We start from the raw sequence: 20,301 nt of genomic DNA on the forward strand, positions 1-20,301 counted from the left end.
ATAGTTGTAACATGGTGTAGTATTTTTAGCTCTGTAGCCTGTTCTGACTTGAAGAAATTATTATAATTTATTTGGAGAGAGTCAGACAAATGCACAAGAGTAGTAGAGTAGGGATGTTAATTGGTTAAACTTGCTGGCTGGCACCCCACCAGGAGCCTGCCTGGAGTAGGTCTGGCTGCTGCAGGAGACTGGCTGCTGAGACACTGCTGGCAGCTAGGAGCCTGCTGAGACTGGGTACCATGATCCCACTGGTAGCCCGGAGTGGGGCTGACTGGGCTTCTGGCTTCCAAACTTGGGGGAGGGGTGCAGCCTTGGTGAGGGGTGACCGATCATTCTCTCCCTATTGCCACATCCCCTAACATTTAACCATGTAACAGATGGGTTACATGGCTAATATTTTTCTTTTTTTTTTTTTTTTTTACATCCCTAGATCATAATAACACTTTCAATACTGAAATAGCAAAGCTGCAAATATGTTGGATTGCCTTTGTGAAAGCATCTGACATTGACCACAAAGCTAACCTTAATTTTTGCATTTTAGTGTATTAGGGAGAACTAAATGAATGGGTAAAAAGAGAACAGATTTTTTTTCCAATAGAAAAGTATACTATTCGTTTCTTTGTTTTAATTTTATCACAAAGGAGCCTAAACTGGTGTCAGAAGAGCACTTTTTTCCTCCAAGAGGAGGCTTAAATGTACATTCACAACTCTTCCCTTTTGCTCTGAAATACAGCTTTAAACTACAACTTAACTGATTGGGGTACTCAGTAAATCTAGTCCTTTGCCTTTGTGGTGTGTTTTTTTTTTTTTGATTGACAACTATTTTTGAATGTTATCTTTTTAACATTGAGCAGGTATTTAACTCATTGAATAGGGTTTTTTTTTTGGTTTGGGTTTTTTTTTTTTGGTAATTACTTTGAAGTCACATGAATTAATTGAATTTACTTTTTTTGTCCAACTTTCAATCATGGAGTAATTTAAAAAAAATAAATTTACCCTCCATTTTCCAAGGTTTCCTATGCGCGCCCAAGTTCAGCTTCTATCAGAGATGCAAATTTGTACGTCAGTGGACTTCCAAAAACAATGACCCAAAAGGAACTGGAGCAGCTCTTTTCGCAATATGGACGCATTATTACTTCTCGTATTCTAGTTGACCAAGTCACTGGTAAGTAGGCAGCTGCTCTGCACTGTCTCTCTCACTTTCTCAGACTGGCAGATAGTGAAATATTCTACCTTCCGATGCAGCAGTCTTGCCTCCAGAACATATCAAAGGTATATGTGGGCCAGAAAATGTAATTTTCTGCTGGAATTGTTCATAAATATGCATGAACAAAAATAGATTGTGGAGTGGAGTGTGCCAGCCTGAGTCATTTCTACCCTGAAGGTGCAGGTTTGAAGCCTGTTTCATGGCTTGTAATAAATTTACAGCTGCTATAATCTTCATTTCCAAGCTGCTGCGTGAAAATAGTCCCTATGCTCCTTATAAAAAGCTAATAAACAATCTTTTTTTATAAAAAGCAAAATTTTATGCAGTAATGCACAGCTGGTTCTCTCAGGCTAGGATTACACAAAACCTGAACTGGTAATTGCTGTTAAAACTGTTCTCATGGTTGTCATCTACTAGGGGCACACAGAAGAATATGCGTTTAGAGATTTAGGAATAGATAAGTTCTATACTTAGCAGTGTTAGCACGGACTAAAAGCAAGCTACAAACATTGGTAGGTTAAATACTTTTATTTCAGTGTGCCTTCAATGGACACTGTGTGCCACAAAATGTCCAATTGTCTTTTTGATTCAGATTTGAATAGTATGTGTTTTTTCTGTACACTTATGCCAATTCCACTGGCAGACTGAATTTTGGAAGTAGCGTATTTTCTATCTGCACCAAAGTTCATCTGTAAAGGCTGGCATAGAACATCAAATAAGGTAGATGTTTCCACAGAAATGAGGAACTACAGACTGTATTTAAACCATGTACAACACAGGCTGAGGCATGGAAAAGGATTCTCCCCTCAAATGTTTTAGTCCCTTCCATTTCCTTGAACACTTCATCTGTTTTTTCCTTTTTAACCAAATGAATGCCAGTAATGTCAATTTGGTGGATAAAAATTCCAACTGTACTGTCAGTGTTAGTTTGACAAAATCTTGAGAGAAATTTTTATTTTTCTAATCGCTAAACAGGATATAAAAATAGTCTATAAAAAGAGTAATCTCATGCTTTTAATGAAGTCCTAACACCTAACTTACATGTTTTAATGTATAACTAGCAGATTTGCCCAGCATTGCTCTGGTCCATAACTCAATTACATTTTTTTAATTAAAGGAAAATATACATGCTTCATGAAAATACTGTATTTTTCAAAAATACAATCATTTACATGTAATTTTTATTTCAGATTCTCATGGATTAAAGTTTTTGGTTTTGTTAGTAAAAATTTTGAATGGGCTTTCCATCAAGTGTGTGGTTTTTTCTTCTTCCATATACACTTATTTTCTATATTTTAACCAAAAAAAAAGGTGATAGTCAATTTAGTTTCCTATAATATTTTCTTCTCATTTTCAAACCTTTGAGCACTGATTCAATTGTGCCAAAACAGAACTACTCCAAATTTATCTGTTTTATCTCTTTTCTGTAATATTTATTGAGAAACAATCCTATTGTTGGTTCATCCAATTGTTCTGGCTCATCTTCGTTTAGTGACCTGGGGTTGAAAGTAACTTAAATTTCTTACAGGTACTGTTCTATTACAACCTCTCTTGGGAGGGAGGGGAGAGAGACCTCAGAGCAGTAGATGTGAGGGTGAGGGTGGGCAGGCTTGTAATACAACAATACCTATACAAATTTAAATGTAGAGGCTCCAAGCAGAGGTTTGTGAAGTTCTGGGAGTGGGGATGTTGGGGGACTGCAGGAGTCAGGGTTGCAGGTGAGGCTGGGCTTAGGGTAGTAGGTGTGGGGGCTGCAGGAGTTAGGTTGGGAGTGAGGAGGGCTCAGGGCAGCAGGCTGGATGTGTGTGTGTAGGGGGCATGAACTGGAGTGTTGTGAGCAAGACACGAGAAGTCTTTCTTTCGCTCTACTCTGTGCTGATTAGGCTTCAGTTGGAGTATTGTGTCTGGTTCTGGGCACCACATTTCAAAAAAGATGTGGAAAAATTGGAGAAGGTCCGCAGAAGAGCAACAAGAATGATTAAAGGTCTAAAAAACTTGACCTATGAGTAGGGCGATCATATGCCCCTTTTTTTCCCAGGACAGTCCCAGATTTAAGGGTTCTGTCCCAGTGTCCAGATACAAGTAGCAAGTGTCCTGGAAAACCTGTTTGGCAGTGCCACTTGTAGCTAGATCCCTTCTCCCCCTGCCCCGGACACCCAGCACTAGTGCGGTGCAACAGCAATGCCCTGCCTCTACCCTGCATGTAAGCGGCTACATTGGTGCTTTGCATGGGCACCCGGGGCTGCTGCTGGTTGTGTGCAGTGTCCAGACCGCCAAGCTCCCCTGCAGCATGCACCGCCATTCGGCACGTCCGCCCGGTGGCCCTTCCCTCCCGCTGCGGGACTGCCAGCCTGGTCACGCTGCCTCCTCCATCCCCAGGGGAGGGGGATAAACCCAGCAAGCTGCTCCCGGGAGCTGTCACTGGAGTCCCAGCACAGACGCGCGGAGACCGGCTGGAGCGCTGCAGAGCGGGATGTGTTTGGGCTCTGCCAGTGTGCTCTCTGCACAGCCTTTTCTCCCCCCCACCCCTCTGGGGGAGCGGCAGTGCATGGACCCACTTACACAGCTGTGCTTGACATGGCATGTCGGGGGCGGGGGGGAGAGCTCCTGCTAATGGGAGCCAAAGCTGGTGCAGGGACTTGAGTAAAATTAGCACCGCGTGGCCCAGCTCCAGGAGACTTCTGGGGCCTGAATACAGACTCCAGCCCTGCAAACTGGAAGGCAGAAGGTGGTGGGGGGAAGGAGGGGTAGGAGAGGAAGGGGCTTGTGCTGAGGGGAGGGGGCAAGGCAGGAGAAGAAAAGGGAAGGCACCAAGGGACAGTGTGGAGGAGAGAAATGCTAAGGGGCCAAGTGGAGACAATAAGGAAAAGGGCAGGAGGGGAGGTGTCAGTGGGAGGGGGCAGGGTGATGCTGGGAGTGGAGAGGGGAAGGGCATTGGAGGCGGGAGGGGGAGGTTCTGGGAGAAGGGTTGAAAGGAGGGGTGGGCATGAGGAAGGTGGAGATGGAGCAAGTTGTGTGAGGGGCACTGGGGCAGAGGGTGGTGAGGGGGTGGGCTTCAGGGAAAGAAGGCAAGGGGGGCAGAGGCAGTGAGGGTAGGGGGAGACACCAGAAGGGTGCAGAGGTAAGGGAAGATGCAGGTGCCAGGGGATTCTGGAGGTGAAGCAGAAGGGCAGATACCTGCAGTGGAGGGACCAGAACCAGAGGAGAGGCAGGTGTTAGGAGAGGGGATGAGGAGGGGTAGCTCACATGATCAGAGTGGGGCTATTGGAGGAGTGGGCACGGGGGAGAGGGGGTGGAAGAGAGAAGGGCTAGTGTGGAAGGGGGGGGCAGGGCCCAGGAGGGCTGAGGGCAGTGAGAAGGGCAGTAGTCAGGACAGCAGAGGTGGGTGAGGGGTTGGGGACAGCAGGCACCAGAGGAGCTGATGGAGCAAGGGGAGGAGACATGGCGGCAAAGAGAAAAGGTAGAGGTTTATAAAATATTTATTATTAACTTGGGTGGCACATCTAAACAAGCCACACGAATTCAGTACTGGTGCACAACACAATTAATTCTGCTCATGGGAGGAAACTCTTAGAAGGAACACTTCCCCCAGCCTCTCCGTGCCCAGAGTTAATGTCACACACATTGGGTTAATGCAATTGCAGGATAGTTGCATGAAGGGGGTTTGGTGGGGGCCAAACTCATCCCTATTGGTAGGAGGATGGTGGGAAAAGTTCTTTGGGGGGGGGGGGGGGGGGAGTCACATGACACCTTCTACTTCTGGTCATGTGTCAACTTGACACCGAGAGTATTACCACCAGAGGTGTGGCTAGTGGGGGTCAGGGGCATGGTTAACAGGGGCCAAGGGGTGTGGCTAATGTGTCCCTAATTTTGGTTCAGAAAATATGGTCACCATACCTATGAGGGAAGACTGAAAAAAATGGGCTTGTTTTAGTTGAGAAAATAAGACCGAGGGGACATGATAGCAGGTTTCAGGTATCTAAAAGGGTGTTACAAGGAGGAGAGGAAAAATTGTTCTCCTTGGCCTTAGATAGGACAAGATGCAATGGGCTTAAGCTTCAGCAAGGGAGGTTTAGGTTGGACATTAGGAAAAACTTTGTAACTGTCAGGGTGGTTAAACACTGGAATAAATTGCCTGGAGAGGTTGTGGAATCTCCATCACTGGAGAGATTTAAGAGCAGATAAGACAGACACCCATCAGGGATGATCTAGATGGTGCTTCGTCCTGCCGTGAGGGCAGGGATCTGGCCTTGATTATCTTTCAGGGTTCCTTCCAGTTCTAGTATTCTGATTCTGTGAAAATGGGTTGTGCAGGGAGGCTGAAACTCCTTGATGGTCCCCTTCCTTTCCCTGTCTGGGGGTGTGAACCAAGAGCACAGCTCATCTGTACTCTGCTCACCTCCAGCCAGAGGGAGAGGAATGCAGCAAACTATTCACTTCCCCTCCCTCCCTCATAGTAATAAAGGGGAACAGCTAGCAGCATGTCCCATATGAATTTTGACAGGGTGTGTATTAGCTTCAACCCTTCCCCCGTCCATAAAGGGCATCTGGGGAGTGTGAGGCTTAGGGCTAGGACAGTCCTAGATGCAATGGAATGGGGGAGCTCCCAACCAATCAGCCCCTTTTACCTTCTGCTGCTTAGTGCAGCAGAGCCTGAGAGCTGTGCACTACCACAGCCTGTGTCCAAGCTCTCTCAGCCAGTTGTCTCCTTCTTACTGCATGGTGCACTAGTTTTTACTTTCATCTCTGGTTCAGTCTTTCATTATTCATTGAGTTATCTCAATTGTGAGGACTGTACTTGATTTGGTGATTCTTTTCTGTTTGGTTTTATGAGAAGCAATCTCATTCCTGGAACATCCCATTTTCCTGGCACAACCAAACCTGCATGTTGCTTTAAGTTATAAGAGAAAGCTATATACCAAACTTTGTGGTCCTAGCTCTTACCTGTTTAGGAGGAGTTCTTGATGAAACCGTCAAACTCTCTAAAAGATATAGTGCAAACTTTATCCATAGGATGAACATCTGCATGTTGGTCTTCTAAGGCTTGAAAAAGTGAGGTGTGATATGCATGTTGCAGTCTGCCCAGGTGAATCACCAGTTTATCATAAAGCTAGACTCTGCAGTTTCATGGTCCACAGCCCTACAAACAATCCACCAACTACTAATTTAGATCTCTCATGGGTATGCATGTGCAAATAGCATGTATGATCTAGTACCAAAATAAACAGATGAATAGGCTCTAAATCTTATATACATTGTGCAATACACCCTAGATCAGTGTTTCTTAAACTTTTTAAGACGGAGGAACACCACTTTTTAAGACGGAGGAAAGTGGGGGGGGGGGGGGGAGAAGGATTGGGGAGAATTTGGGGGGGGGGAAGGTTGGGGGAAATTGAGCAAAAGTCACGTGACCCTTTAAGGGTAGCTATTTTGAATTCTGTTTTCCTCGGCACACCTCCGACTGCCCCGTGGCACACCAGTGTGCCATGGAACACAGTTTAAGAAACACTGCCCTAAATACAGTAAGTAGAAGACCCTAAATATACCTTTAAGAGTGGTAAGAGTTAGATTCAAAATGATCTGATTAATAATTTTGGGACAAGTATAAAGTTGAGGCTGTGATATTTAGCTCTTTAAACTTCCTTAATCTTGTTCCTTAACAATTCAGAACATTAGAATGACATTTATTTTTAAGAAAAAAAAATCTATTAATAAAAACAGTGTGGGTACTTCTAGACTACAGGGTTTTGTCCACAGAATTTTTGTCGACAGATACTGTTGACAAAGCTTCTGTTGACAAAGAGCGCCTAGACTACATTCAGTTCTGTCGACAAAGCAAGCTGCTTTGTCGACATAAGTGTGGATGCAAAGGACAGTTTAGATGCAATAATGCTTTCTGTCAACAGAACTCTGTCGACAAAAGGCGTTATTCCTCGTAAAATGAGGTTTACCAGCGTCGACAAAACTGCTGAGTTCTGTTGACGTTATGTCAACAGAACTCAGCGGTAGTGTTAGATGTAGGTTTAGTTTTGTCGACAAAACCCTGTAGTCTAGACACACCCTGTGTGTGGACCAATTTCTAAATTTTTCCTTTCCTTGCACTGATGAAACCGTGTAGTAGGCCTTTGAATAATGGCAAGTTTCTTCTCCTTTACATGAATTTTTTCTAGGTAAACGGAATTCATTTTAAGACTTTTGTTTGAGGTTTAATGTGTTTAATGAGTTTAATGAGGTTTAAGTTTAGGTTTAATGAGTCCCCTCTTTTTTAAAAAAAAACAAAAACAAACCCCAAAAGTGCTTATTTGAGAAGTGTTTCTATGGTGCTCCACTTTAGATGTATTTGAGTCCTGAGCCTTTAATCCAAGGTTATTGGTAGCAGTGTCTCTTCAGTCTGCATGTGCTCTTCTTCCCTTGTGGTCTGTCTCAAGGCTATTTAGCCCTGTTCTGGTGAAAGCCCTTTTCTTCCTTCTCAACTGCTTTTGGCTTCATGAGGAAAGAGCAGTAGTCCATTCTTTATCTGCATCATTAGTATAAATAGTAGTTTTTTTTGTCTTTGTTCTCCCTAATAGTGTGGGGTTTTTTTACACTCCTTGGGATTAAAGAAACAGCAAAAGAAAGAAAACTCTAGTTTTGTTTCTTGACCTTTCTGGGGTCATTGTCCCCTCACCCACCCTGTTTAGAAGACTACTTTAGTTTTTTTTTCTATTGAGAGGAAAAAAAAGACCTTTCTCCTGCATTCCTCATTGCTAGAGATTGATCTCCCTTTTCTCCCCTCACATCTTAGCTCTACCCAGCTCTAAGAGATGTGTCTCCTGCAAGCAGTACTGTGACAGCCAGACAAACTCAATCTGATACCTGGGATAGCATCACAAATGTGCTTCACTGATGACAGCTAAAATGGCAGTTTTGCAGGAACTGAGAGCGGAAGTTAAAACTCCTTGAGGAGATTGAGTTCCCCAGGGGACTCTGGTGCTGACAGATCATCCCCAGAGCTTTTAACTCCAAATGGGGCTGAGTCATTTTAAAAAGCAGACTCTTCTTATAAAGGCTCATAAAAAGGGCTCAGTGCTTGAGAGCCAGAGTGGTTCCCCAGAGCAGCCACCTTGCTACCGAGAGCTCTGAAGCATGGTACCCAGAAGCTCCTCCCCGTGAGCGCTGCTCTGCACCATGAGCCTCACATCATTTGAGAAGCCAGGAACAATCAAGCTCTGAGGCAGTGGTAAGAGACCATTACTGTACCACATCTACACAACTGGCCCAGAACTTTTGGTGCCATATGTGACACAACTCCCATCTAGGAAGTGCTTTGTACCTTCCCAACCATCAGTACTAACAATGTGCCATGAACACTCCTCTGCAGTACCGTGTGGGACCATGGGAACACATGAGCTCTGGAATCCCGGAGATCTGTGGCCGTGGTTGCTGTACCATCTCTAACAGAGTGGCACTGACAACTTTTGGCACTTGGTGCAACAAAACTCTCATCTAGGGAATGCTTTTCAGTCTCAGCCATTGGTACCGATAAAGTACCATGGACACTCTTTAGCCCAGGATAGCGCATGAACTCTGATACTCTGGAAGCCTGATGGGTGGGGAAGAACTGCAATTCCCATTACATGGTACCAGGGCTCCAGTACTGAGCACATCCAGGCACCTGGAATTGTTCCTGGCACCAGGCCGTGTACAGCCAATACCTCAGTCAGTGCTGCTCCTCCCCACTGACAAGGATGACAGAGGCCAGGAGGAATTCATGGCCCATTGTCACAATACAAGGATCCTCCCCAGTTCCATCAAGCCAACCCATAATCATGGTATGCGACCCTGTGGTAACCCCATCATCTCTGCCCTCCATTGCTTTATTGCCATCCTTGGTCAATATATATACACAACTGTCCAGTGTCTGAGTCCCCCAGGTGATCATCTACAGTGTGACTGTCCAGAGCCCCTGAGTCAGGAGCTGAATAAGTTTTTTAGAATAGGAAAAAGGGCTTGCAGGGGAAGCTACCTCTCCAGCAACCTTCTTATCTCTGCCAGATGAGGCCTCTTACCCCCTTCCTATCACTAGGTGGTGATAAGAACTTCCAGGATCTTACCAAGAGGGCTGCAGATGAGCTGCAGATTCAAGGAGGTGGCAGAGAAACAAAAATCACAAGTTGGGTGATATTCTGAACATCACTTCTCATCCAGAATAGCTCTTCCAATTAATGAGGTGATTTTACAGTGGATAAGTCTCACACAACAGAGCCAACAAACAATCCTACATCTCTCAATGTGGCAGAGTTCCTGTTTCAGCATCTGCAATCCAGTTCCATCACAGTGGATGTGCTTAATGTGTGAAGTAAACAACATAATGCCAATACAGCCCCGTACAATCGGGTTTGGCAAGATGGAGTAATTGTTGCTGACAACATAATTTGCAATTCTAATCAGTTATGGCTAGACATGATTGTATTAATTATGGAAAACAGAGCATTTCTGAAACATTTACTGGAGACAAAAGTAGCAATTCCAGGCCGTCCATAGAGGATCAGTTAATAACCAGATTGGTACTAGAGACGGCGTTATGTTTCTGATCTAGCTGCCTGCCCGGTCTTCATGACAGTAGAACTGAGGCACAGGCTTCTTGACTACACCTTTCTGGATTGCCCAGATTGGTACAGAAGACTTCCAGTTTGATGGGCCCAAACTCTTTGGAGAAGATTGATTCTTTTCCGAATTCCTGGGCTACATTATGCTTCCTAGATCTTTTCTTGGCAGAGATTCCTATCTCACCATGACCAGGATTCAGAAGTGGAAGCAGCCAGCACTCCACTCTGCTCTCTCAAGCCACCTCTTCTGAGCACTTTTCAGGGGTCAGTTGAGGGCCTAAACAGTATTACAATGCAATGTGTGATACCATCTACATACCTGCCATGCCTCTTCAGAAGTTGCTTGGCCCTCTTTCACAACAATTGCATCACTTCTGAAGGATGGGTCCTGGGGATTATTTCAAAGTTACGCCATTCAGTGCATGTCCCTTCCCCACTCTAGCCCTCCTTCTCTGCCTTCAGGGACCTTTCTCATGAGAACCTACTTCATCAGGAAGTGTATGGTTTGTTATGCCATTGAACCAATCCTGCTGCAACCGAGGAGCAAGGGAGGGACGGTTACTCCCATTATTTCCTGATCTTCAAAGTGAAAGGAGGCTGGAGTCCTATTTTAGATTTAAGGGCATTAAACAAATTTGGAACGGTGCAGACATTCAAGATGGTCACTCTAACAGCCATTATTCCAGCACTAGAATGACAAGATTTCTTAGTTTACCTTTGGGAAAGACCATTATCAGTACAGACTGCACCACCCAGGTTATTCTCCAAAGTTGTTCTTATTGAAACAGAGCACTAACCCTGGTATAAAGACTGGAGTTTCAGTACAGTACACAGATTCACCATCCTGGGACAGATGCCTTCCTAATAGGCTGGGGTGCTCATCAACACAACCACAAGGTTCAGGGCAAATAACCTTCCACAGAAGTGACCTTCCATATCATTCTTTTGGAGCTAAGTGCTGGCATGCACTTCCTGCCTTTCATCTTGAATACCCATGTGAAGGTCATGATGGACTTAAAATGACCTCTGTTTTACAGAAATCACCAAGAGGGTGCCAAATTTCCCTCACTCTTGAAGGAAGCACTCGGACTCTGGAAATGGTGCACCCCTTGCCATGTGTTCATTCTAGCTGTCTATCTACGAGGGCTATAGAATGTGACAGCAAACTATCTCGGTTGAAATTTGTCACAACCATGGGAGGGAACTGAACTCAGAGGTGCTTTGACATGTATTTTCCCTTTTGGGGAACTCTGAGTAGTTTCACTACTTACTGGAACAAGTAATATCCTTCTTACTGCCACTGGCCTGGCTTAGGGAAACATTCACTTAGACTGCCCTCATTTTCTCATCAAATTAGGGACCTTTTGTATGCCTTTTCCCAGTTTTCTCTTCTATCCAAGGCCCTGTTGAAAATTCACTGAGACAAATTTAGAGTTATTGTAGTCCCCTTTGGCCAAGATCTGTCTGACTCTTATCTGACACAGATGGCAATGTGCCCTCTTGTTCCTCTTTAGCTGATCCTTCACCTGATGGCTCAAAACAATAGTCTGCTTCTTTACTCCAGTCTGAGTCCTTCACCTGCAGGTGTGACTCCTTCATAGTTCCAAGCTTAGAGGCAGAATGTTCTGAGCTAAAAGATGTGTTGCTACACAGTCAGACCACTGGACATACCTATGAAATGAAAACTATTCCAAGTTGAGTCTAAACACAGACCCAACTTCATTTGTCCCCCTCCCTCTGATTTTACACCACATCTTACACCTCAAGATGTCAAAACTCTCACTTAGCTCCATTAAGGTTAATCTATGCAGTGAAAATGGCCTTCAACCACCAACTAGCAAATACGCAGTGTTCGCTCACCTACTGATGAATAGATTCCTTAAGGGCGCTTGGAATCTCTTCCTATTTGTGACACCACGTGCTCCAGCCTGGGGTCTTAACCTCTAGTTTTCAAGGCCTCCCTTGGAGACATGATCAACTTTATCTCCTCAACTAGGCACATAAGAGAAATAGTGGCACTGATGGCACACCCACTGTTCATTGCTTTTTAAAAAGGCAAAGTAACTTTCATAGAATCATACAATACTAGGACTGGAAGGGACCTCGAGACGTCGAGTCCAGTCCCCTATCCTCATGGCAGGACCAGTACTGTCTAGACCATCCCTGATAGACACTTATCTAACCTACTCTTAAATATCTCCAGAGATGGAGAATCCACAACCTCCCGATGCAATTTATTCTAGTGTTTAACCACCCTGACAGTTAGGAACTTTTTCCTAATAAACTCATAGACTTTAAGGTCAGAAGGGACCATTTTGATCATCTAGTCTGACCCCCTGCACAATGCAGGCCACAGAATCTCACCCACCCACTGCTAGAATAATCCTCTCGCCTATATCTCAGATATTGAAGTCCTTGAAACGATGGTTCAAAGACCCCAAGATGCAGAGAATCCTCCCGCTAGTGACCTGTGCCCCATGCTACAGAGGAAGGCGAAAAACCTCCAGGGCCTCTGCCAATCTACCCTGGAGGAAAATTCCTTCCCGACCCCAAATATGGCGATCAGCTAAACCCTAAGCATGTGGGCACAACTCATGAGCGGAACACCCAGAAAAAAGTTCTCTATAGAAACTCCTGTCTTCCCACAGTTGGCCTATTTACCACTGATAGTGAAAGGTCAATTAATTGCCAAGATCATGTTGTTCTTCAAGTGATGTCCTGGTGGGTGCTCCACTATAGGTGTCGGGCTCATCCCAGAGCTGCAATCCTGAAAGTTTTTGCCAGCAGTAGCCCTCTCTGGAGGACTGCACATGCGCAGAGGTGTCTCACGCCATTCGCGCCTTTTCTGCGTCACGCGGTCCGACGTGCCAGTTCCTCTTAACCGTCCACGGCCACAGACAGACTTGGAACATGCTCCTCTCCTGAGGAGAAATTGTATCGTAAATTCTTAACTGTTCTTTCCCAGTTAGCCCCTTCTTACATAGTGTTAGTCAGTTTATGATCATAGTTAGTTGTTTTAAAACAAATTCTTTTTGCCATTATAATTACTGAGGGTCACTCCGACCAGCCCCTCAAGTTTTCTTCCCCCAAAGACTGGTGCACTAAACATGCCCGGCTCTCCAGGCTTCAAGAAATGTGCCTCGTGCGGCGACGCCATGCCAGCCTCCAATTGCCACTCCTGTTGCATTCGCTGCCTAGGAAAGGGACACATCCCCCAGAAATGCGGTCACTGCTCGAAGTTGACCGCTCTGGTGAGACGGGATAGAGAAATGCGCCTTAAGATGTTACTCTTCAATAAGGTGCTCCAGCCCCCGTCAGCAGAAGAACGGGAGGCTCCAGTTCCATGTAAGTCCAGGGACGGAAAAAACTCCGCTCCATCCAGGAGCGTAAGTGCAGGACAGTCACGGAGCTCGTTGGGCTTCCCTCCCAGACAGGAAGCGGACAAGTCAACCAAAGCCCAAAGTACATCGGCACCTAGCCCTGCACTTTCAGTATTCTCAGTACCACCAGGTCATCCAGAATCGGCACCATCATCTGCAGCACAGTGTCTCCAAGCTGCACTGCAGCTAGAGACAGTGCGGCCTTCGGCACCGATGCACCCGGCACCGTTGCCACATACGGGACCTGACCAGATGTCTAGGGTGGAGTCAGCGCCAATGACTGATCCGGAGCCATCAGCTAAGCCGGCACCAAGAGCCGAATCAGCGGAGCTGGCACCAAGAAAGCACTCGGCACCCAGATCAACCCAGCCCCATTCAAGACCTGGGGACGTGGCTCCACATCGCATACAGGGCACGCCTGCATGCACCGACCACCCAATGTGTGCGACCCGACCGGCACAGCCCGTCGTTTCGGCTCCAGCTCCTGTGGGCCAACAATCCGGCGGCTCAGGAGGATACGGCACCGGCATCCCCATCCTCTGCACCTAGGTCACCACACCTCTTGGGGGAAGTATCCGACACTGCCTCGGTCGTCTCGATCCCCGGTAGCCCAATCCCCATGGCTCCCCCATCCACAAGAATACCAACTAAGGCACAAAGGAAGACTCACCATCCCCGTACACCTTCCCCCAGTCCCCATAGGGCAGCATTTTCCCCGAGCCATCGCTCTCACCTTGTCAAAGACGACGGCATTACCATTATGGACGCTCTGCCACACACTGTTACTGCAGATCTCCAGGACGATCTATCACACCACCACGTTACCACCGCACATACTACTCGAGATCTCCATGTCATTATTCCCATCGCTCACGATCCCCAGGATCCCCTCCTCGCTCGCGTTACTATCGTCATAGGAGCGCTACTTCTTACTCTCCGGCATATTCGCACCATGACTCCTATTACCGTAGGTGCACCTCGCCTCACCGTGATCATTCACGTTCCTTCACAAGGCCTTCACCCCCCCCTTGTCTCCAGAGCGGCAGCAATTATACTCACCATGACCAATAAACCAGGACTCTATCCCACTGGCGCAATGCCCACCAACGCCTACGGGTGATGCGTCAACAACTTCTGCTCCCCACGGCGATGTCACTCAGTCACCTGTCGCAGAGCAACAACCCACAGCTTCCCCAACGTACATCTCTTCCTCCTCCCCAGATGACGCGGTATTTAATGATGAGCCCTCTCTGGTGGATGATTACAAACAATTCTATGGGCTTTTTAAATGGGTAGCTTATTCACAAAGTTTACATACCTCCGAGGCGCCACAGAAGTAGCATGCCCTCCTCAGAAACCTCCAAGTCGAAGCTGGCTCTCCCTTTCGATGCCGTGATCCTTGAAATATCTAATGACGTCTGGCAGACCTCAGCGTCCATGCCCCCTTCCAACAAATACAGAGACAGGAAATATTTGAATGCTTCAATATCTTTGATATAGGTGAGAGGATTATTCTAAGAGGGGTGGTTGAGATTCTGTGGCCTGCGCTGTGCAGGGGGTCAGACTAGATTATAATGGTCCCTTCTGACCTTAAAGTCTATGAATCTATGAATACTTTATCAATGCCAATGACGCGGAATTTCTTTTTATACACCCCGCTCCTAATTCCATCGTCGTTGACGCAGCGCGGCAAAAGGCAAAGTCCGCACAATCGAGAAACTCTGCCGCGGACAAGGAAGCTAAATGACTGGACTTGCTGGGAAGGAAGGTATATTAGTCGCCGACAGCCACACTGAGGATGGCCAGCTACTCCGCCCAACTTGCCAACCACGACTTCGATAATTACTCAAAGTTGGTGCCTTTAAAGCAACATTTGCCAGACTCCAAATGGGACATACTGAAATCCATTAAGCAGGAGAGTTATACAGTAGCCCGTAATGCACTTGAGAGATCTCTGGATATTGCCAACTCGGCTTCCCACACTACGGCGACATCGGTCGTCATGCGACGTGCCTCTTGGCTCCACCTTGCTTGTGTACCGAAAGATCTGCAGCCCAAGGTGGAGGACCTCCCATTTGCTCGGGCCTCCTTGTTTGTCCAGAACACGGATCAAGTGTTCCATTCTGGAAAAGACTCCTGAACTACATTAAGAACCTTTGGGATGTACTCTCCGCCTTTCAGGCGCTAGAGAGAATGGCTGTATAACAGACAGAGGCCGCCTTCTACCACCCAATGCTTTAGTCCTTATGACCAACATAAACAAAGGCAGCGCCCCCAACGACGACGCCAGCAGCCTGATAAGCTGCAAACCCAACAGCCTCGGCAGTAGGTTTGACGACCTTGTCGAGGGTCTGCGCACCATCCCCCTATTGGAGCCTTAATCACGAGTAACAAAACTTTTCCACCGCCGCCTGAGCCCTTATTGCTGCCGCTGGTTCGCCATCACCACAGACCGTTGGGTCAGGGAGATCGTAACCTCTGGACTCACCATTCCCGTCTCTGCTCTACCTCTCTCCAAGCCCCCATCCTCGTCCCTTTTTCAGGGACCCATCTCACGACCTTCTACTGCGTCAGGAGGTCATATGCCTACTTACCATCGGTGCAGTAGAAGAAGTTCCTCCTGAGTTCCGAGGCAGAGGCTTCTATTCCTAGTACTTCCTCACTGAGAAGAAGTCTGGCAGATGGAGACCGATCCTGGATCTTCGTGGACTCAACCGCCACCTGCGGAAACAAACTCAAAATGGTTACTTTGGGCTCCATCATCCCAGCACTACACCAAGGGGATTGGTTCATGTCCCTCAATCTCCAGGACGTGTACTTTCATATTTCCGTCCATCCAGCTCTCAGGAGATTTCTACGCTTCACCCTGGGCAACTAACACTACCAATGTGCGGTGTTTCCCTTCGGTCTCTCCGCAGCCCCAAGAGTGTCTTCAAAGACCCTGGCAGTCATAGCTACGTACCTTCGACGGGCCGGCATCACCATCTTTCCCTATCTCGATGACTGCCTCCTCACGGCCCCCTCTATACAAGAGATCGAGACCACATTTACCTTTACAAGAGGTATTTTCGAGACTCTTGGACTAACCATCAATCTTCCAAAATCTTCTCTAGTCCCGGCCCACTCCATCGAATTCATTGGCTCCAGACTGGATTCTACGACCGCTATGGTGTACCTACCCACAGACAGAGCTCACGCCATCTGAGACCTATCAAGCGTCCTGCTTACTGCCCGGGCAGTCCTGCTTACCTGCCTGAAGTTGTTAGGCCACATGGCATCTACAACGTAGGTTATAGCACATGCTCGTCTTCATATGCGGTGCCTGCAACATTGGCTTCTGGCAGTCTATGAACCCGGTATCACCAATATCCACAAACTCATGTCTATTCCTGCCCACGTCAAGAACTCGCTCACATGGTGGCTCAACCCTGCCAATACTCTCACAGGTGTTCGCTTCCGCGCTCAAGCCCCGTCAATCCAGCTTACCACGGACGCGTCCCTTGTAGGCTGGGGAGCACATATGCGACAGCATCAGGTCCAAGGCTTGTGGTCCCACCAGGAATCCCTACTCCATATAAACTTCCTGGAGCTCAGGGCAGTTTTCAATGCTTGGTTCCCTGGATCTGGTGGACAAAATGGTGGCACACTACATGTTCCCACGAACAACATATGCACTGTATACTACATCAATCACCAGGGCGGAGCCAGCTCCGCTGGGGAGGTAGGCTCAATACCATTGCAGATGCACTCAACAGATCCTTCCACTCCCAACACGAATGGGAACTCCTCGACTACGTAGCTCGTGATCTTTTTCAGTTATGGGGCTACCCAGAAGTCGACCTCTTTGCCACCCACGACAACAAGAAATGCCATTGTTACTGCTCGAGAGCTGGCATAGGCAGCCAATCGAAGGGAGATGTCTTCCTGCTCAATTGAGGGACATATCTCCTATATGCCTTTTCCCCCGATTCCGCTGATACCCCGAGTGATAGGGAAAATACTAGCCGATGCAGCGACAGTAATCCTGGTGGCTCCCTTCGGGTCTCGTCAGACCTGGCTGACGCAGCTCATGCAGATGTCGTTATCCTGACCTCAGTGACTTCCACAACTGCACAATTTGCTCTCGCAACAGCACGGCAATCTTCTCCATCCAAACATCAACTGGTTGCCTCTAACAGCGTGGCTCCTAATTGGCTCCAAGGGCCGGAACTAACCTGCTCCCAAGCAGTCAGAAGTATTGCATTGATCCTCTCCTGGCACACAGCCAACACAGCCTAGACTATATACTCCTCTTGCATTTATAAGGCATGGCGGTTGCTTCCCTGAGAGTACATTTCCCAGCGATTTTGGCCTTTCACACTCTGATAAGAGGGCTTTTCTGTCTTCTCGCATCCACTCATGAAGAGGTTCTTTAAGGGTATTTCCAATCTCTACCTACCACACAGGCCTACCTCCGAACCATGGGACCTTACCTTTGTATTGAACACTTTTACTCTCCCACCGTTTGAACTGCTCGCAACTTGTGACTTACAGACTCTCACTATTAAAGTTGCCTTTCTCCTGGCGATCACCTCGGCCTGCAGAGTTGCCGAACTTGCTGCACTCTCCGCCGATCCTTCCTACACATTATTCACTCAACAGGGCGTCACGTTGAGATGTCACCCAGCCTTCCTTCCAAAATTTAATTCGTCATTTCACGTCAATGAGCCTATGGTTTTTCCTACCGTCTACCCCAAACCACATTCTACGCCCGAGGAAGCACGCTTAAATACATTAGACGTCAGAAGGGCGCTTGCATTCTACTTGGACAGAATGTATCCCTTCGGGAAGTCCCCAAGATCACTATCATCAGTGGCGACCCGTTCTAAAGGTCATCCACTGTCGTCGCAATGTATATTATCGCATATTGTTAACTGCATCACGCGCTGCTACACCCTTAGGGGCAGGCCTCTGCCCTGTGCACCAACAGTGCACTCGACCAGGAGCATGGATACTTCCACAGCATTCCTGAAGAACGTCCTGCTACGAGACACATGCCACGCAGCAACCTGGTTGTAGTCATCCTCGCTTGCTAGGCATTATGCCCTTGATCGTCTCAGAACTACAGACGTAGCAGTCATTCAAGCAGTTCTTTCTTCTGTGCACAGATAATTCCGAAGCACGATCAGCCGTTTGGATTACTGCTTCATACGCCCCTATAGTGGAGCACCCACAGGAACATCACTTGAAGAAGAAGAAATTGTTACTCACCTTGTGCAGTAACATCTGTTCTTTGAGATGTGTGTCCCCGTTGGTGCTCCACGACTCGCCCTCCTCCCTGCTTCGGAGCTCTTACCTTTCTCTGTTTTCAGATGTTCCGGCTAGGAAGAACTGGTGTCGGACCGCATGATGCAGAAAAGGCGCGAACAGCACGAGACCCCTCTGCGCAAGCTTGGTCCTCTGGAGGGGGCTACTGCTGGTGAAAACTTTCCAAACTGCAGCGCCGGGATGAGCCCGACACCTATAGTGGAGCACCCACAGGGACACACGTCTTGAAGAACAGATGTTACTGCACAAGGTGAGTAACAATTTCTTACCTCATCAAACCATCCCCTTCATAAACCCATCTAGCTTTATCTTGAGGCCAGAAAGGTCTTTTGCCCCCACTACTTCCCTTGGAAGGCCGTTCCAGAACTTTACTCCTCTGATGGTTAGAAACCTTCGCCTAATTTCAAGTCTAAACTTCCTACTAGCCATCTTATATCCATTTGTTCTTGGTACTGAGTTTAAATAATTCCTCTCCCTCCCTGGCATTTATCCCTCTAATATGTTTAGAGAGAGCAATCATATCTCCCCTCAGCCTTCTTCTGGTTAAGGTAAACAAGCCAAGTTACTTGAATCTCCTTTCATAAGGCAGGTTTTCCATTCCTCGGATCATCCTAGTGGCCCTTCTTTGTACCTGTTCCAGTTTGAATTCATCCTTCTTAAACATGGGAGACCAGAACTGCACACAGTATTCCAAATGGGGTCTCACCAATGCCTTGTATAATGGCACTAACACCTCCTTATCCCTACTGGAAATACCTCGCCTAATGCATCCCAAGACCCTATTAGCCTTTTTCACAGCCACGTCACAATGGCGGTTCATAGTCATCCTGTGATCAACCAGGACTCCGAGGTCCTTCTCCTCTTCCGTTACTTCCAACTGATGTGTCCCCAGCTTATAACTAAAATTCTTGTTGTTAATCCCTAAATGTATAACCTTATACTTCTCTCTATTAAATTTCATCCTATTACTATTACTCCAATTTACAAGATCATTCAGATCTTCCTGTATGATTTCCTGATCTCTTTCTGAATTGGCAGTACCTCCCAACTTTGTCATCCGCAAACTTTATTAGCACTCCCACTTTTAGTGCCGAGGTCAGTAATAAAAAGATTAAATAATAATGATCCCTGAGGAACTCCGCTAGTAACCTCTCTCCAGCCTGACAGTTCACCTTGCAGTATGACTTGCTGTAGTCTCCCCTTTAACCAGTTCCTTATCCACCTCTCAATTTTCATATTGATCCCCATCTTTTCCAATTTAACCAATAATTCCCCATGTGGTACTGTATCAAATGCCTTACTGAAATCTAGATTACATCCACTGCATTTCCTTTATCTAAAAAATCTGTTACTTTCTCAAAAAAGGAGATTAGGTTGGTTTGGCACGAACTACCTTTTGTAAAACCATGCTGTAATTTGTCCCAATTGCTATTAACCTCAATGTCCCTAACTACTTTCTCCTTCAAAAATTTTTCCAAGACCTTGCATACTACAGATGTCAAACTAACAGGCCTGTCGTTACCCGGGTCACTTTTTTCTCCCCTTTCTTAAAAATAGGAACTATATTAGCAATTCTCCAGTCAAATGGTACAACCCCTGAGTTTAGAGATTCATTAAAAAATTTTGCTAATGGACTTGCAATTTCACGTGCCAGTTACTTTACTATTCTTGGATAAGATTATCTGGGCCCCCTGATTTACTCCCATTAGGATGTTCGAGTTTGGTTTCTACCTCAGATTTGGTAAAGTCTACCTCCATATCCTTATTCTCACCTAATGTCCAACCTAAACCTCCCTTGCTGCAGTGTAATCCCATTGAT

The 20,301-nt window shown here is 46.7% G+C and overlaps 1 protein-coding gene across 7 annotated transcripts in view; it reads left to right on the plus strand.

Moving 5' to 3' along the window:
- The window catches only part of ELAVL2 (ELAV like RNA binding protein 2), a 201,619-nt gene that overhangs the window by 167,895 nt on the left and 13,423 nt on the right, over positions 1 to 20,301 (plus strand). For all 7 annotated transcript variants that reach the window (XM_075931470.2, XM_075931478.2, XM_075931476.2 and 4 more), the window contains one exon: positions 1,012 to 1,165. In XM_075931470.2, the coding sequence (XP_075787585.1) occupies positions 1,012 to 1,165 (154 nt within the window). The remainder of the gene's footprint in view (positions 1 to 1,011; positions 1,166 to 20,301) is intronic.

The sequence above is a fragment of the Pelodiscus sinensis genome, chromosome 6, assembly GCF_052426305.1.
Source record: "Pelodiscus sinensis isolate ZL-2025 chromosome 6, ASM5242630v1, whole genome shotgun sequence".
Classification (NCBI taxonomy): Eukaryota; Metazoa; Chordata; order Testudines; family Trionychidae; genus Pelodiscus; species Pelodiscus sinensis.